This window comes from Aphelocoma coerulescens, chromosome 17, assembly GCF_041296385.1.
Source record: "Aphelocoma coerulescens isolate FSJ_1873_10779 chromosome 17, UR_Acoe_1.0, whole genome shotgun sequence".
Lineage (NCBI taxonomy): Eukaryota > Metazoa > Chordata > Aves > Passeriformes > Corvidae > Aphelocoma > Aphelocoma coerulescens.
In genome coordinates, this window is record NC_091030.1 from 5,293,107 (window position 1) to 5,311,961 (window position 18,855).

The 18,855-nt window shown below is 47.5% G+C and overlaps 2 protein-coding genes across 9 annotated transcripts in view; one reads left to right on the forward strand and one right to left on the reverse strand.

Moving 5' to 3' along the window:
- CIZ1 (CDKN1A interacting zinc finger protein 1) overlaps positions 1–13,750 on the forward strand; it is a 27,298-nt gene extending 13,548 nt beyond the window's left edge. For 4 of the 8 annotated variants that reach the window (XM_069032150.1, XM_069032154.1, XM_069032152.1 and 1 more), the window contains 11 exons: positions 699–759; positions 3,578–3,657; positions 4,001–4,080; positions 5,016–5,198; positions 5,525–5,655; positions 6,066–6,150; positions 7,839–7,952; positions 8,294–8,473; positions 9,075–9,144; positions 10,233–10,354; positions 13,019–13,750. In XM_069032150.1, coding sequence (XP_068888251.1) covers positions 699–759; positions 3,578–3,657; positions 4,001–4,080; positions 5,016–5,198; positions 5,525–5,655; positions 6,066–6,150; positions 7,839–7,952; positions 8,294–8,473; positions 9,075–9,144; positions 10,233–10,354; positions 13,019–13,609 — 1,697 coding nt within the window. In that variant the 3' untranslated portion in view covers positions 13,610–13,750. The remainder of the gene's footprint in view (positions 1–698; positions 760–3,577; positions 3,658–4,000; positions 4,081–5,015; positions 5,199–5,524; positions 5,656–6,065; positions 6,151–7,838; positions 7,953–8,293; positions 8,474–9,074; positions 9,145–10,232; positions 10,355–13,018) is intronic. The other 4 variants (XM_069032153.1, XM_069032156.1, XM_069032157.1 and 1 more) reach the window with 4 other exon arrangements.
- On the reverse strand, positions 13,690–18,332 carry BBLN (bublin coiled coil protein). Its single transcript, XM_069032158.1, has 2 exons — positions 18,196–18,332; positions 13,690–15,217 (listed from the first exon to the last, which is right to left on the reverse strand). Exons 1-2 carry the CDS (start codon positions 18,272–18,274, stop codon positions 15,024–15,026), a joined length of 273 nt encoding a protein of 90 aa, XP_068888259.1. The 5' UTR covers positions 18,275–18,332; the 3' UTR covers positions 13,690–15,023.
- Between the last annotated feature and the right edge of the window lie 523 nt (positions 18,333–18,855).

Here is an 18,855-nt window from a genome sequence, read left to right on the forward strand (position 1 = left end):
CCATTTCTCTTGCATGGAAGCCTCTCAGAAGTCACTTTTACACTGAGCTCTGTTTAAGATGGGGGGGAAAAAAGAAAACTGGTGTGAAATTAAAGCTTCCATGTTGCCTTACCCATGCTGAAGTCAACATCTCATGCAGCCAAACACATCAAGAACCAGTTATAATCAGTATGCTAAGGAAAAGATGAGTTGGAAGTCCTGGTGCCCCAGTTGTCAGAACAGAAACTGCTGGCACTGAATATCTTAATGTCAGCTACAACACAGATGTGGGAATGTCATTTCTGACTGAAGAGTGTGTGATTTAAAACTGCAGGCTTTGATGAGGCTGTGACCAGGGAATATGCAGTGGTGAAAACTGCCTTATTAACTGATTGCTGTCAGGTAGATGTGCCACCTTGGCTTATTATTAATGGTCCTGTGATCATGGCTCTTGTCACTTAGGTACAGGACTGAGACCCACTTAGTAGATATGAACACAGATTTCTTTTTTTGACCAACACCTCATACATTTCAATAAAATTCAAATATTTGATGTCATTATCTAACCTTGTCAGAGCAGCTCATAAATTCAGAATAAGCAAGTATTTAGTATTACTTGCTCTGACAGAGCCTCATTGGCATTTGCCATTCAGTTATGGAACATGTTCAAGGTGGCATGGTCTGTTTTGCTAAAGAAATCCCCTTCTGTGTTCCTGCAGAGCCAAGAACTCCAACAGAGTCTGTGTTGAACACTGAGCCTGCAGCAAAAAGACTGAAGAGGTATTTATTGAATGGGGTATTGAGATAGTTACTGAGTTTAGAATTATTGTCTAATTTTATTTTCTGATAATTAGGGCTGTGTACTCTACTGGCCTGATGTCTAGCATGTGAGAGGTATTTCAGATGCTTGTGAACCATTCAGAAAATCTTGTGGTGCTTACTGAGATACCGGGTGTTGTGGGTCTCTGCTAGGAGTGATCCAATTATGAGAATGAAAAATGAGAGATGCAGCTCATCTAAATGTGCAACAAAGCTGAGTTTGCTTGTGTATTCTCCTGCCAGGATCCTTGTAAGAAGCAAGAGGTTCTTTTCCATTCTGGTGTATTTCTCTACGTTTCTTCCCTAAATGTCAAAAAAGTGAAATGAGCAGAAAGGGAAAGCCTTGGAATGTGTTAGGTTACAGTAGGTGTAGGAGAGGGTAGTTTATTTTGAGAAATTATAAAGGAAAGGGAATCAATACTCCCTAGTATCCAAGCCTGTATCCATGAGCGTTGAGTGGCATATCCCTTCTGCAAAGGTTGCCTTGCCAGTATCTCTATCTGTTGGGTAAAAATAGACAAAGGCAATCCTATTATCCCCCAGGGATGCGCGGCAGGCTGGCTTTGGCAGGTCCATCCCGGCTCTCCCGGCCTTCCGAGGGTGCGGCAGGGACAGGCAGGGCTGCATTGCCATCTAGTGGGAAGGCACCTCGCAGAGCTCCCGGTGCCATCTGCACCGGGCTGCTCCTCTCCCAGAACTGTCACCCTTGGCTTGTGTGGAGGGAGAAGAGGAAGGAGCGAATACAGATTTCTGTAGGCACTGACTTGAGAATTCTCCAGCATATGTTAACGACGATGAGTCAGGACTCCTGGGTCCTGTTACCTTCCCTGTTAGGCATTCACCGCCTGCTTTTGGACAAGTTTCCTCACTTCGCTGTTTCCCATCTGTAGATTACAGATTAATGGATAGCTTTAGGGGGAATATTCCAGGATTACACGATCAAGGTAATATCTGAACATCAAAGTAAAACATTAAAGAGTGATAAATATTATGTGCTCAGGAACCATTGTGAGTTACGGACTCTGATTAACAAGAAAGTGAATAAATTCAATTAAAGCCAGGTTGAATACATTTGAGTGTATGCTTTGTTAATCTGTTTGCCAAAGCTAATTTAATTTTAATTACATTAATATTTAGCATGGTATTAATCAAAGTCCTGTTACATGCACTGAAAACAAGAATCAAGTCTGAGGAATGACAGCTCTCACTGCAGCAAGCCAGCTATTAGGAAAATTCTTTCCTAAGCAGCAGTTAGGGACTGCCAGATTTGATGCATATATTATAGCTGCTATTTACCTAGAATAGATGATTCCTTAGCTTTTTTTTGAAGTGTTTCTTGTATCTTCCAATGAACAGATGATGGATCTGTGAAAAAAATAGTTTACTGTTCTCATACTGCCCTTCACAGATGACAAGGGCATTCCCCTCATCTATATCATAAACTTGTGTCTCATGCTTCATTTTTCCATTTAGCCGGGAATACCAGCCTCCTTCTTCATTTCAGGTTTTTCCCACTTCTGCCTTTGCTCCTATGTACCATCTGTACACCTGGAACAACATCCTCATTCCAGTGCAGAAAGCACTCGTCATCTTCAAATCCTCCTTGAACCACCCACTTCTAGCATGGCGTGACAAGTATCCATAGAATACCATTTCCTCTTTAAATCATGCTCGTGGTGGCTTTTGCTCCCTTAGATTGCTCCTTAGGTTTGCAGTTCAGGCTGAAAACCCTCACCCTGAGTGCTGGCACCATCTGTGTATGGTATGGTACCATTAGCATTGAGCCTGATGGCAGCACCTGACAAATAATGTTAATGCCAGTCACTCTTGTTTAATTCGTGTTTGCAGTGCCCAAACCCTGCTGCATATTTATAGCCATGTAACCCAGTTACATTATCACTTATCAATCTGATAAATTATGCGGTGTGTGTGTGTTTGGAGAACGGGATGCTGTACCTGTGCTATCGGCTGTCCTGCTTGTGCAGAAGGTGCTGCTCCCTGTTGGCAGAAGGACACCAGCAGGTGGGAATTTTAGCCGCCCTCAGAGCAGACAGTCAAGTCATGGTGGAAAGTCAGTCCTGATAGAAAAATGGGGGATGGAGAAAGAGACTGCAAGGAACACTTTGTGCCCTCTGGAAGTCAGACATTTATTCTCAATAGTACCCTCAGGAGCACTTTTCTCCTTAGCAGATCACCAGTACCAAATAAAACAAAGCAAGGCCCTTTTGATTTGCATCTTGTAGAGTTTCACTTCCCCCACAAGCAGAGCTGTAGGGACTCTGAAATGAAACACAACTGGTATGAATAGAACAGGCAGCTGTGCTGAAATCCCTGTAAAGGCACCATGGAGAACTCCTTCTGTTCTGATAGGTCTCTTCTCTCATGCGTAGAGCAGCCAGGAGCACTGTCCAGGTGTTGCAATTTCCCTGCAGGTTACCAGTCACGACAGGAGAGAGCTCTTATTAAGAATATTTCTTGTATGAACTTAATTCCCTTCAGGCTTCTTGCAGGAGAGGGCAGCTAACCAAAAAATCAGTTGTAACCTTCTTGTCCAGATTATTTGGCTGCTGTTTCTGAATCCATTCTAGAACACCCACTCTACATTATTTTTATTTATTTCTGCCAAATTCTTGCCTGAAATGCCACTTCCAGTAGCTTATTCATTTGAGGATTTAGTGGAGATTGTGGTAGGTTAGACCCTAGCCTGTCCCTTGGTGTGCCTTTTGAAACTCTTGTCTGTAACATGGTAGTTAAGATTATTTTCTTGATATCCTTGAAGTGTGACCGGGGAGTCTGCATTAGAGGATGCCACAGACAGCAAGAAAGCAGGAGTCTCGTGCACCCATGTCCAAGCTGATGGTGAGTTGCTGAAGCCTGTGATTTAAACTTTCAGGGTGCTCCTTGCTGGAACTGCACCTGTAGGTCCCATGGGTCTACAGAAGTGTTCTTCCTCCAGTTGTATGGGATGGGGAAAGGAGGATAAAATCTAGGAACGAAATCCAAACTCTGTCCTCTAGTATCTGTTGCCTGCCAAAAGCAAATGATTGGATGTTTCCATCTTTATTAAGGAGAAAGGTTTGTGAACTGGCTTACGGCCAACAGTGCTATTAGGAGAACTCCCTGACTTCACTCACCTGCTGCTTTGTTTTTCCTGTCATTGCTGTTTTGATTTAAGGCTGCTAAAAGGACTCTCCCTTCTTAGGTACAGACAATGCAAAGGAGTACACAGCTGAAGATCTCTCTAGAGAGAGGAAATTCTCTGAGGAACCGAAGGCTCCTGAGGTGAGCAGACACTGCTCTATGCAGGGGTGGTGCAGAACATACAACCTCCCCCTCCATCCTGGAGAAGCCCGTTGCCACGGGGAACCAGCTGGCACCCATGTCTGGAGCTCTGTCTCCTGCTGTAAGCTGTTGTCCCTGGCAATAAGGCATAATACGTCTGCAATTAGTGCGCAGTCTGCTCTGACTTGCAGCTTTTGTACCTCTGCTGGCCTGTTCCTTACCCACCGCTGCCTATGGATGGGGTGTTCGTTAAGATTTCTGTATTCAGCTGGAAAGATGGAAAGCTGAATTGAAAGAGTTAATTAAAGCTCTATGTATGGAGGGCCATAGCTAAACACATCTTTCATATTGCTGAAGAGCAAGTGTAAAAAGATGCAGGTCGTGTTAAAAGATGCAACCTGAGAGTCTTTTGCATGAAATACATGGCCCCCATGCTGGATGTTAAATCAGGACCTTAGGCTGTGTAAAGCTGTGAGCAGACAAAGATTTAACCTCAGGTGTGAACCAGACTTGACAGTCTTCCATAATTGGATGTGATCAAATATCTCATCCAGCCCATGTCTGAGTTCCTGACTCATTCAGGTGTTGTGCTGAGTAGGCTTTAGTTTTGCAGTGGAGAAACACAAGTCGATTGCATCCCTTAGCAACAATTGTTTGTGGCTCCAGTCCCCAGAGACTGGATCATACAATGGCTGCAGAGGCTGCAGAAACAACCATCTGTGATAATAGTGCCAGTGCTACAACACAGGGGTTGCTGATTTAGCAGCTTTTGGAGGAGTGTGTATGAGAGTCCTTCTGATCAGCCTCCTGTGGGTTCAAGCTTAAGTGCATTTTCCTAAAGGGTAAAGAGCTTAGGTGACATACAAAAAGCAGGTGTAATTTTTAGAGTCTTCTACTGAGAGATTGAACTTAATGTTAACTCCTTCTTTTGGCAGATGTTGAGCTCTGGAGGTTCACTGAAAGTGACCATTCAGCAGAGCAGTGAGAGCAGAGCTATCAGTACAACAGCTCTGAAACCAGGGCACTGGGGCTGCGACGTGGGCACAGCTGATCCCAACCCGGAATCGGTCCTTAAATTCTACTGTTACATCTGCAAAACCAATTGCTGCAGTCAGCAGGTAAAAATGCACAGGTCTGACAGGTGGACAAGAGATGGGAATTAGATGGCTGGCTGCCAAGGGGACTTGTTAGCAGGGCCTCATGCTTTAGGAACAAGGAACATAAGAAATGATGACAAGCATGCAGATAAAATAAACCTCTCCTGAGAGCTGGCAAGCAACCTGCTAGAGAGAGAATGTGGGTGGATCCACAGGCAGCCATGCTCTTAAGCTTTTATATTTCATTGTTAAGCAGCAGTCGAAAGAAAGGAAAGTAGAGCTCATACCTGTTATTTTCTATGTTTTGAATACATTTAAAAGGATTTTTCTCCTAACCTCTCTTTCAGAATTTCCAATCCCACATGGCTGGAATTCAGCACCAGCAGCGACTTGGGGAGATTCAGCACATGAGCAATGTTTGTTTTGTTTCACTACTGCCCATGGTGAAACAGCAGAAGATGCTAGCAGAAAAAGATGGGTAAGTGTTGGTCTGCACTAGAAAATTCAGTTGTGGCCCTACATGGGTTCTAAAATTCTTCACTGCACCAGGCTGCCTCTGAGTTTTAGGTAAGGTACAAACCCCCTGTGGTTTCAAGGGCCTTAATCTTCTTCAGGTAACTTTCTATCTTGCTGAAGGATACCAGAGTTGACTTTGACCTGTGTAGTTTTTAATACAGTAGATTAAATCAGAGACCTGTTTCATCAGGTGCACTTCTGTCAGCATGAGCTAAAGCATCCTATAAATGGGTGAGAAGGAGAGAAGATAAATCCGAGCCTGTAAAGATAGGAATTGTGAAGAAAAGAATGCCAGGGACAGATTGCTAACTACAGTATTCCATGGAGAATGTAAAAAGGTGTGACTTACAGCTCTATCTGTTGTCGCTTCAGAGAGACCCAGCAGCGGTGGTGTAACACGTGCCAGGTGCATTTCACAGGGGACCTCATCAAACATCGCAGGACCCAGGAACATAAGGTAACAGCTGTAGCATGGACTTCATTTTGCACTGACCTTTTGTGTGGGAATTAAGTGGAAGTGTGTAGCATATCCTGCTCCCCAAGCAGAAAAGGAAAAGTGACTGAAGTGGAGGGATGCTGTTGTGTTTTGACACTGGCCAAATGCCAGGCACCCATGAAAGCTGCTCGCTCACCCTCCCCTGCCACAGCTGGGCAGAGGAGAGAAAAAAAAAATTAACAAAAGTTTGAGATAAGGACCAGGAGAAAACACTCCAAGGGCAAAACAGGCTCAACTTAGAGGTACAAAATAACTAACAGAGTCAGAGGAGGATAATGAGAACTAAAATAAGCCCTTAAAATATCTTTTTCCCCCAGCCCCTTCCTCCTTCCTACCAACAGCACAGGCAGACAGGGCATGGGGGTTTGGTCAGTTCATCACCCAAGATTTTATTCCGCTGCTCAGGGAGAGGAGTCGGTCCCCTGGGAGACCATGGGGTCCCTCCCATGGGAGACAGTTCTCCATGAACTTCTCCAGCATGGGTCCACTCTCACAAGCAGCAGTTTTCCCAAAACTGCTGCAACATGAGAGTCCCTCCCACAGACACACACTCCTCCTGAAACTGCTGTGCTGTGGGTCACTCTTCCACAGGGTGCAGTCCTCCAAAGCCAGGCTGCTCCAGCCTGGAAGCAGGGCACCCTCTCTCCACCAGGTCTCCCACTGGATCCCACCCTCCTCCAGACATCCATCCACTCTGGTGCAGGCACCTCCCCCATGGGCTGCAGATGGATCTCTGCATCCCTGTGGATCCCCAGGGGCTGCGGGTGGATCTCTGCATCCCCCGGGGATCCCCAGGGGCTGCACGGGCACAGCTGCTCCACCATGGTCTCACCATGGCCTGCAGAGGAATCTCTGCTCCGGTGCCTGGAGCACCTCCTCCCCCTCCTTCTTCACTGACCTTGGTGTCTCCATGTTGTTTCCCTCACATGTTCTCACCTTCTCCTCTTCTCTAGCTAGAGAAAAACTGTGTCACTCACTTTTTGATTTTCTTCTTAAATATATTAGCACAGAGGCATTACCATCCTCTCTAATTGGCCCAGCCTTGGCCAGCAGCATGTCCATCTTCAGAGCCATCAGGGATTGGCTCTGCCAGACATGGTGGAAGTTTCTAGCAGCTTCTCACAGAAGCCACCTCTGTGGCCCCCCCACTACCAAAGACTAGGCTGAGCAAAATCAACACAGATGCACATAAAGTTCTGCCAGTAACACCCTCCCTAAGGGCTCTGCAGTGCTGCCTCCTGCCTCTGGCATTGTTGGAGCTTCCAGTTCTCATGATGTGTCAGTATGGCCTGAGGCACCTCTAGTGTGTAATTCTTGACTTTTCTTCAGAAATATGGCTTATCATGCTGACCTAATCAATTGAATGGAGGAATTGGTGGGCAGCCTCTTCAAGCTAAACTTTAGGCAGGCCAGCATATTTATTGACTTTTAGGGAAGAAGTGCCAGAACATCTATTTTAAGACACACTTGTTTTTGCTCTGCATGTTTTTCATCTTTTTGGTGGATAAGAGTTAGGGAGTCCTTTCTGCTGAAAAGACTGTTTTCTTTGTGGTCTCCCAGGATGTGGGGCTGACTTTGTTTCAAGATTCATCTGCATTCCTCCGAAGCAGTGCCTCTTGTGACTTATGGAATTGTCCCTCTTTCCTTAGCTGGCCAAACGCTCACTTCGTCCTTTCTGCACTGTCTGCAGCCGCCACTTCAAGACCCCTCGCAAGTTTGTGGAGCATATGAAATCCCCTGAGCACAAACAGAAAGCCAAAGAGGTAATACTGCCTGGGTGGAGAGCTGTGCAGGTATAGAGGCAGCTGCACTGTAGAGCAGGATAACTTTTTGCTTCCCTGACTACTGCAGGGCTGAAAGGAAGATGTGCAGTTCTTCCAAGCCTGTTTTAATTTTCATCTTTTGCTGAGCTTCGGTTGTTAGCACTTAAAGAAGTTGAGTGAAAAAGGGAGAAGGTGTTGGATGTGTCTAGAAGCAAGAGAGCTTTATGCCTCTCTTGCAGTCCCTTCTGCTCATCACATACACTCTGTCCTCAGCCTGGACTCTTCCTTGGTTAAATGGTGAGTGCAAAGTTGACCCAATCTTTCTTTTCTGTACCTTACAGGTTAGGCTAGGAGAGAAGGAGTTGGGGAGCCCAGAAGATTCAGAGGAGTTAATCACTGTGGATGCTGTTGGCTGTTTTGAAGATGATGATGAGGAAGAGGAGGAGGAGGAGGGAGGACCTGGTGAGGAGGAAGACCCTGATGTAGTGCTGACAGAGAATGAGGATTCTGCTGCCAAGCAGGTATGCTATGCAAAAGAGGAAGGAATGACCTATCTGAGAATCTGCTGTGGGATCCTATGACTTAATTGGTCTTGGCTAGTTGAGCTCAGGCTTTCAAGAATCTGCTCAACCTTGCACAGCAGTAGGGTGAGGACTCTAGGGTTCTTCCAGAGCACAGGGTGATGCAGAAGGGAGTCAGGCACTGTGTGGGATACATGAAAGTGTTTCTGCTGTGCTGTACAGCTTCTGCTGTCTTCAGACATTAGCCTTGTTGAGGAGCACAAAGCAGTATGACAGTCTCTTTGAACAGCCCAGCAGTAGCTGGGTCTGATAGCAAATGTGTAGAGGTTTATCTTGATAAATATATTCCCAGTAGAGAGCAGTTACCAAGAAGGAGGTACATGGCTAAGCTACTTCAGGTGTGGAGTGCAAGGGGTGATTTTAACCCTTGTAATGAAGTCATCTGCTGACATTGGGGTTTGCATCTGCCCCTGACCAGAGGCTGTGCAACTCTGTCTCTGGTATGTGAATCCTCTGTTTTGCTCCCAAGCTTACCAGAAAAGTGCAAGAGCCTGGGAATTGGCATAGATACAGTAGGCACTAATGTTCTTTTGGTTTCCAGACTGGGCTGAAGGAAGTGTCTTTGGAGGATTGTGAAGGAAGTGAGAAGTATTGTCCAGACACAGCTTATGGTAAGCAAGCAGAGTTAAGCACAAAGGGCCACAGAGCCTTCTCTGGCCACATGCTGTATCTGTAGTAGAGGATGGTCTCTACCTACTGCTATAATGACTTCTTGGGCCATGGTGCTCCAGCATCTGCATTGGACGGGGGCAGGTCACTGCTGCCTGGAGAAGAACCTCTCCTGAGAGCAGGATGTTTCTTTATTACTGTGTGATAAAACATAAGGATGTGATTGATGTTTGTCAACTGCCTTTTGCTTTGAAGAAGGATGAGAACCAGATACGTTTCTAAGGTAGCACATGGAACAAGCAGGGCAGGAGTACTGAAGAAAGTAGGTAGCAAATGAGGGATGCTCTGGAAAGATGGACTCAGAAAGCATTTTGATTGGAATGCTTTCCAACAGAAATGCAGCTTGCAGAGAGATACTGAGCAGCACTGACAGTATCAAACTCTGCTAGACCCAAATTGTGCATGTTTCCTCCGCTTCAGAACCCCCACGCTGTACCGAGCAGTTCCTCAGCCGTGCTGCTGGCCTGGTGGGCAGTGGTGCCTCCAGATGGCTCTGTCTGGTCCCCACCCTGTAAGCGACTGACTTCAAACCCCTAACGGCCACTTGTGTTTGAGGAGGGCAGCTCTGCAGAGGCTGTTTTGTGCCCAAGGAGAGCTCTGTTTACACCAATCTTCCATATCGCTGTAACCTTCCACTATCGTGTGGCAGATGGAATAATGATTCATGCTGTGAATGTTCTCTGCGTGTTCTTCTTGCGCGCCTGCTGTCTTCTGCTTGGTTTGATCCCATTACATTAGATCACATGTTCTCTGTAGTTTTCCATTGTATTCTTTTCTCCCTTTTCCCCCCCTTAACGCTCTGTGTAGTTTCTTTGCTCTGGCAGCCAGATTTCTCTCTGAATATCAACCACAGCCATTCCATGGTAAGACGAGATATTCAGCAAGTCATCTTGCAAATCCCCGATTAACAGAAGCAAAGCTTTCAACCTCTCCCTTTTTACCCCCACCCCCCCTTCTCTTTTAACATGCTTTCATTATTTGAGTTCCATTCAATGTGATCTGTGATTTCCCTTCCCCTCCCGTTTCGCAGGCCTGGATTTTCTGGTCCCCGTCGCAGGTTACCTCTGCAGGCTGTGTCACAAATTCTACCATAGCGACTCCGCTGCCCGGCTCGCACACTGCAAGTCCCTGATGCATTTTGAGAACTTTCAGGTTAGACCCTTTGGCGATTGCATGGCCTGGCATTTGTTACCCTCGTGCGTGTCTCTCCAGTGAATTCACCACGTTAGCTGTCTTGTCTCCAGCTCATTTCCATCATCCTTGGTGTCCATTGTGCCATAGCTTTCTCCTGGTGTGCTCTGTCTTTGTCTCCCTTGGCCCCTGTAGATCTAAAACCAGTCTAGTCCTGCTTCACAGCTACTGCTGCTGTCATCTTTTTACCCGTTTCTGGCTGGGAATCTTCCTCAGAGTGTCTTCTCTGTTTGCTGAACCTGTGGAGTCTGTCATTTAGTCTAGGCCTCTTCTGTGTTAGATTACAGGTCAGTCAAGATGGGAAAGAGCAAGAGTGAGAGGCTGTTCCTTGTAAAGAAAGCTGGTGCATACGCATCTCCGGGTGCGATACTGCAGGAACAGCTCCTTTAGCCAAAACCGTGGGTGTGTTCACCCAGAAAGAGGCCTGGTAAAATCAGATACCTTAGAAATCTGAAAATTTAACATTACAGACTCTTTATGTGATAGAATCTACAAGCTGGTGAGAGTCCATTTGTCCCCAGGGTCAGCCTGCAAGAGGAAGTCTGTCTGTCTGTCTGCTACCCTTTCCTAGAAACTCCTTAGCACAAAGCTCTGCCAACTGATGCTGCTCCTTTGCTTTTCTGGCTCCACCTAAAGAAGCCATATTGCCCCTTGCTGCTTTTGTATCTAAAGCTTTTCCTACTGGGCTGGCCTGGAATCTGCCTCCATTGTTCTGTCCTTGTTGACTTGCCAGGGGGTGAGGGGCCTGGATCAGTGCTTGTGGAGGGTATGCAGGGCTTGCACTGTCTCTGCCCTATCCCGTGACCACTGCCTGGACCCTCCTGTATGGGAGAGCACTATTTATTTCCTGTCCTTGGCGAGGAGGGAGGCTCCCACATCAACCTTGTCCTCTGCCTGCACCCACAGTCTACTCCCAAAAACTCCTGTGCTTCCCTACCACCTTTTTAAATAGTGTTTAAAGAAACCCCCAAACACACATACACAGACACACACCCCTAAACTCCCCAAACTTCACGTTTTTCTTCTAGTCTTCAGACAGAATAAACTATTCCTAGTCAGCCATCACTGCCTCCCGGAAGGGGTGGGGTGCTTTAGAATTCTGCCAGCACTCAGAGCAGTGGATTTGGAATGGCAGGAGACCACAGCTGTTCCTTCACGGTTGCTCATCCTCTCCCACTCCTGCAGCTAGTCATTTCAGGAATGAAGGAATTGGCCTTGCTGTCTTCCTGGCTTGTTTTAGATCAGCATAGAGTAAAACTGCAGCAGCAGTCAATTATGTCACTCTTTTGGCCCACTTAGAGGTGAAATCAGATGCTCTTCAAATGCATGCCAGTGACCTGGGGAGTTCATGAGAAGAGTCCAGACTTGCATATCTGCAGGCAGATGACTATTATTCTTGGCTGCCTGGGTGCCTTGGAGTTGTCACAGTCTGAGCAACTGTCAGTTGCTGGGGTATTCTCAGCAGAGTAGCTCAGCAGAGGGTTTCACAGCAGAGAGTTGTGTGCTGTTGAGACAGTTCACAGCATCACTGTGGACACCAATTTGCATGCCTGCACCTGCTTTGGTTTGGGTACATTATGACTTGACTGATCTAATTTCAATGTGATTATGATATTGTTCATGTCCCACGATTTGAGGACAGAGGAAGAACAAGCCTGCAGCGATAAACTGAATTACAATGTAAAGCTGCCTGTCAGATGTGCTGTAATTCCACATTGCAGACTGGTGAAAGCCATTGCGCTTGAAATTGTTTCCTTAAATTGTCAGGTGTAATGCTAGTGCCAGTTCAAGGAACCCTTCAGCAAGCAGCTGAAAGGGAGTTGATGATGGAGGGAACTGCTGCGGAAAAGAGTGAACTTCAGTTTGTTCCTTTAGGTCGTGGTCTGTCTGGGCATTGAAGACTGTGTTCCTGCTATGTGTTAGCTAGCTATAGTGAGTTGTTTGCCTGAAATCCAGTCTACAACATGCCTAGTAGCAAATGTAATCTCTTTACAGACCTCTACTGGTTCATCATGATAGTGAGTGCAAATGAGTCATTTTATTGATGATATGCTTACCTTTATTCTGTGGAAAACCTCAGTGACTTGTAATGAGATATAATTGATATCGTAGGCTTCCTGTCAACAGTTCAACTGACCGTGCAGATTGTATCAACAGAGTGAAGAAATACTAAGCTTTCAACTTAAGCCTTGCTTTGACTGATAAACATTAAATCACACCAGTAACTAAGGGCTGTGCAGAGCCTCACGTGCCCAGGGTACATGTCCTGGCAGTAGCTGAAGTGAAGCTGTCACTTGCACTGTTGTATCTACAGAGTCCTGAGTCTGACTGAGATTAACAGTTGCCAGATCACAATTTCTGTCTCAGGAACCACAGGTCTGCCATGCACTCGCTCAGCATTAAGTAATGCGAGAGGGACTTCAGTTTTTAATACCACTTTTCCTCACAGGAGCTGACCCTTCTCTGTTGAGAGCCTCAGCAGCCAGGCCAGGAGCTGCTGAGATCACTTGTGCCCTGGCCACTCACCACTGTTTTTGTACAGGTGTTCCTGGACCAGCTGCTGCTTTGCTGCAGTGACAGGAGCTGAGCTGGGCTTCTCTCATGTTGGTTTGTTTGTATTTGTAGAGATACAAGGCATCGAGGCATCGTGCCACAACTGCCTACCCCGAGGCTCCTTTGCATTCCCAGGGCTCCAGCTCCCAATTGCTGGATGATCCAAAACAGTCTCTTGCTACAACAGCACCTACCAGCAAGATGAATGATGATCGTGGGATAGATAAGGAGGGCACAGAGCTGTCAGCCCTGCAAGAACAAACTTCAAGGTCTCTGGAGGGTAAGGGTGAGCTGGCCACCTCTGGGCCAGAGGGCAAGAGCCTGGCCAGTGTGACTGACGATGTGTGTGGTATCATGGTTGTAGAAGAAGAAAGTCTACAGGAAGAGAGCAAGTCCACTGCCACTAGTGCTGACTGCCAGTCCTCTGAGGAGAGCCACACCGCAGGGGAGTCATTGGGACATGAGGAAGAAGCCAACACAGCCAGGCAGAGGGCAGGCACAGATGACCACCAGGATCCAGGGAATGGAGGAGGCTTAGGACAGAACGAGGCAGCAGATGCAGGCCAGGAGGCAGGAGCAGAGCTTTCCTCCCTCGCCAAAGGTGAGACAGCCGGTCTCACCTCTGCTGGGTGCAGACGCTCTTCCAGGCGCAAACCCAGATAGAGTGGCCTTAAAGGAGAGCCCTTTACATATGATACTTGCTGGAAATGTTTATTTTCTGAGTCTTTTAATAGAGCAAAACCTTCAACTTTCCTGCTGTTTTTATTTTAAGAATAAATAAGCCTGGCTTTAGCGTGTCTAATACAGGATAGTGTTGGTTATTACTTGTACAGTTGGGATACAGCAATTATGTGGCAAGACTGAGGCTTGGATTGTTGAACCTGAAAGAAGATGGTAATGGGATTTCCACAGGGGACAGACTTCACGGAGTGATGGATGCAAACTTAAGAATTCTTTGTAGTTCATTTCCTTTCCACGCAGAGAAAATGTTTTTCTCTTGGGAGACTCTGCCAAATTCTGCTTCTCAGAACACTTTCCTTTCAAAGACACACACTGTTGGACAAGCAGTCTTGGAAAAGTCCTAAGCTAGGCAAGAACATGCACCTTGGTCCTTTGTTAATACTACAAGGCTTAAATCCAATCTGTTCTCATAGTGGAGACTCTCAGGAACAAATTTTGTTTCAAACTGATTTTAATAAAACAGATTTCTTTTCAATAACCTCTTTAGCTTTCCAAAAAACTCCTTTAACTCTACATAAGTAGAACAGTAAGACTTGCTTCAAAAGTGCTGGCTCTAGGACATACTGACAAGATCACAAGTTACAGACCAGACCTCTCGTGCCTTGTCAGAATGTACACGGAGGGCTCTGCTCTCTATTGCAGATGCTGTTGGTGGGGGCTAACCAGGCTGCTCTGCCTCTCTCCACACCTCAGTCCTTCATGGCAGCTGAAGGAGTGGGGCAGCTCCCAGTTACAGTGGTCAGAAATATCACACTGGTAGCTTGTCTTATCTGCTTGGAATGGAGTGGAAGTGTCCAGTGATCTGGAACCATGTGCCAGTATTTCAGTTAATGTGACTAAGGGAGAAGCCGTAGCTTCAAGGCAGCAGCTGGCCTAGGCCCTCCCTTTCCAAGGCTGTCACCAGAGTTATACTTAGGGACAAGCCTGGAGTCAGGACAGCCGCTGTCTATACTGTGCTTTCTGAGAGAAGGAGCTAGAGCCATAATACTCCTTGCGTGGATTTAAGGAAAAGAGAGCAGAGATAATTTTTCCACTTTATGAAGAGGGCCTGCCTGCAAACTACCTGCATGGCCTCAGATTTCCTACAGCCAGCTTAACCAAGCGTGAGTACCAGGCTCATGTTGGGGAGCAGAAAGAACCAGCTCTCCTACACCCACCCTTGTGCTTCTGCACCTGTCTCAACAGCTAAAGGAGAACAGAACATGGAGGTGAATGGCAGGATACAAACACAGAAAGGAACAAGTAACAGACACGAGGCACCTCTGCTATTCGAGTTTTACGTTAAATTGGTGACCCATAACTGTCCCCTTAGCAACACCAGCTGAGAATGTGGACTCTAGGTAGGAGGCTGGGATCCCTGCACATCAGCTCCCGTGTTCAGCTGCTTGCTCTGCTGCTGGAACTCCAGCCGGGTCTGGCGGTTGGACTCCAGCAGTTCCTTCAAGCAGATGTGTAGGTGATCATTCTTCTCCTCCAGGTGATCCAAGCAGGAATTGATCTGGTCCAGCATGGAGTTTATTGCTGCATATTCTAAAAGCAAGGGAAATGAGAGACTGAACAATGTAAGTATATTGTCACTGCAGTCAGAGCAGGCAGCGAGAGCTCTGGCAAAACATGCCCACAGCATTTTGGCTGTGCCTTATTTGCCCCTGGGTGGGTGAAGTAAAATGCAACTGAATGCTGCATGTGCTGTGTTCCCTGATCAAATGAGGCCAATGGGAAGCTGAAGCACTGGTAATAAGATGTAAGGCAAGGTACCTGGGCAAACCAAACCCACTGTGGGCACATCTGACAGCCTCGGATCTCACACACAAACAGCCAGCCATAGGCCGAGTGCTGACTGCAACATTACCAGATAAATCCCAAAGACAAGTCAGCCTTTTTAGCTGCCTTTGGAATCATCTTTGGTGACAGTATAGGCATTTTGTCAGCATGTTGCAGTGTTTATTTTCTGTGAATTACCTGGATGAGGCTTTCAAGCTGGGATGTGCTTCACTAGGGCCTGGCTGGAGTCAGGCTGCCATAACAGTGCAACCATCATGGCTGTGGCAGGAGGAGGGGATGAGCTCAAAGGTGCTGGTAGTGGCATCATTATTTCCATAAGAAGGTAAGTGTTGGGCACTGAGTTCAACCACAGGATTTTCATGCTCTATTAAGGGTTTGGGTACTTCAGATTAAACCTCAGCAGATGGTCCTGGTTCTCTAGGTACAGTTTCTTATTCACAGCGTTGTTGCAAGTGCAGCAGTTTGGCTCAGTACAATGGCATTTCACAGTGGTGTGTGTTAGCACTGTTACTCAGCTGAAGAGTGCTGTGCTACTGCATGAAACACTTGCCTTTGGATTGCTCCAAGTAATACTCACACAATCTTCAATAACAAAAACCCAAACTGAAAAAACGGACAAGAGAAACTGCTGAGGTTATCCAGGAACCCTGGGAGGCTGCAGGAGACCCCAGATGGAGGCAGTGCCATGTTCCTTTCTGAAGCCACACAGCTGGGTGAGTGCAGGAAGGCAGAGGTGGAGCTGTGACCTGTGGCCTGATGTTTGTGAGGATCATGGGCTGCAGGACAGGGAAGGATGCCTGTGTGGGTGGGACAAGCCCACACCTCACAGGCTGGGGCTCTTCTCCACCCAGCTGCTCTGAGCCCAGTGTGATACACACAGTGCCTGGAACACTGGGCTGAGCTGAAGGACACGGAGAGAGGAGGGAGGATGAGGATGTGCTCTGGGTACCCTATGGGGGTCAGGCTGTGCTGAAATCCCCCAGCCCAGCTCTGCCCCTATCTGCCAGGGTGTCCTGGTGCCCCAGCATACCAGGTCCAGGCACTGCCATTTCCAGCAGCTTTAAAAGAACTGTGAATATTTAAACAGTGCAGTCATTTGCATTATTAATACCTAAGAAGTTTCATTATAAAAAAATAATTGTCCTCCTTTTCTTATAACCACGTTGGAGCCGTTCAGAGTGTTGCAGCCTTTAATTCTTTGGAGAACTGTGTAATGTTGCATTTGAGCTCATTAATAAAAGTTTGGCCTTGCAGGTATTACACAGAAGTGGCATTATGAGCAAGAGCACTGATGGTGTTCCTGCACTTAAAAATCAATCCTACAAACACATCCTTTCCAAAAAGGTGGCAGTTATCAGTATTTTTCAAACTATCAGCATTTTTCAAGGTATGTGATTACCTCTTCAATTTGATAACACCCTATTCCAGTGAAATGGTGAGCAAATCCCAAGCAGACATGGTAACTACTTCTGGCAAGGGACATTCATCAGCTTGGCAAGAAGTCTGTAATCACAGCAGAAGCGTAATTTTCTCAATGCCTAAAGCTCAAATGAAGGTTACGTAATTTGTGCAGCTTTGGGAAATGAAAAAAAAATTAACCATTTAAAAAAAAAGCTGTAAAAACCTTTTATTTGTTTTCTGTTATTTGTGAGCTTGGTGGATTTTTGTGGAAACCTAACCACATCCCTATTAGAAACATTGAGCAGGAGTATGGCAATTGCATTAGCTCCTCTACATTCTTACAAGAACAGTTGACAAAAATCAGGTTTCCCACTTGAGATGAAGGAAGAGATCCACAGCCTCAGCTCCACTAGACCAGGGAACAGCTGCAGCCCTTTATGATCAGCTACTGCACACAAAGCCCAGTTAAGAAGCTGAACAACCCACTTAGTTAGGATCTAGATCAAATTTAGTGACTTCCTCCATCATATCCAGTGTGTCTTAGCTCTTCAAAAAATGTGAAATGCGAATCACTGTGAGAAGCAAAGCAGTGAACGCGCTTGGGGTGTTTCAGGGCAGAAATTACTGTCCTGTCACTGCAGGTAGATCCCAGACACAACTCCTAAAATCACCTGTGTGGGTCACATCTGGGAAACTGAATGTTTTGGGAAACAGCAGAACCCAACTCCACCATTTTCAACAGAAGAGTAGCAAAGTGCTCACTCTGAAAAAGTTCCAGTTCTAAGAGTGACCTCTACGTCCGCACTACTGCTCTGCTGTTGTCTCACTTTCTCCATGGGCCGGTTCTAACTGGACAGGGCAGTATCGGAAACTTCATACCCAGGCACTGCAGAAATGCCCTGAAGTGGAATTTGCCAAGCTACTGCATTAAATTCCCTTTTTCCCTGCATGACTATTCCCAGATCTGCCCGCGTGATCTGCCCTGTGGTTTCGAAACCTGAACATCCTCCTTCCTCTCCGGCATCCCCACCCCGTACACCAGCAAAGGCACAAAATAATTTTTTCACAAGAAAAAAAAAAAATCCACCCCAGGGCAACACAGAGGAGCTCGGTGCCCCGTGGCAGGGTGGGAATCAAATGCTGCAGCCCCTCAGCCCCACCGCCGTGCAGCGGGTGCCTCGCCGGCGCTGAGCAGTGCTCCCGGCACAGCATCTGGACACATACGGACACACCTGCGCTCTGCCATCCGCAGCCCGGGGGACCAGGCCAGGCCAGCCCATCCTGTCCCGCGGGATCCTTTCCCCCCGCTCTCCCCCACGCACCTTCCTCCTCGAAGGTGTCCCCGCCCTCGCCGCCGGTGCCGCCGCCCAGCACCTGCGGGTCCCCGTTGGGCCCCGACATCCCGCCGCGCCCGCCCGCGTCTCGGCGCCGCCCGCACGGCGAGCCCGTGCACGCGCGGGGCCTCCAGCCAATGGGACGGCGAGGCGCCGCGCGCGTCACGCCGGCCGGCGCTGCAGTGAACCCCGTGGTTAACGCGGAGGGCGCGGGACGGGAGGCGCGCGGGCGGGCGCGGCGAGCAGCGGTGGGCAGGGGGCGGTGCCGCGTTCCCCGTTCCTCGCGGATTTTTCCCGAACGCCTGCCCGGCGTGACTGCCTATGTCCTTGCCCTCCCCAGATGTCCTCAGGCCCTCCCAGACTCCCCCGCTTAGGGGCCGCCATCAGCACTAAGCGCTTCTTTCCCAACACAAGTGATGCTCCGTATGGATAAATCTGCATCCTGCCCGTGCGGGCCATCCCGTCCCAGCGAGGGCTTTGCTGCTGAACTCCCAACTCCTTCCCTGTCATCAGCTCTGCTTTGTCCGCTAAGTGGCTTGAACCAGCTTCAGGTCACCTTCACACTCCTTCCCTAAAGGAACAAGCATGATTCACTTTGTCCTTCCCCGTCTTTGGCCCGGTATCAGCCGTACCTCAGTCACCTTGAGG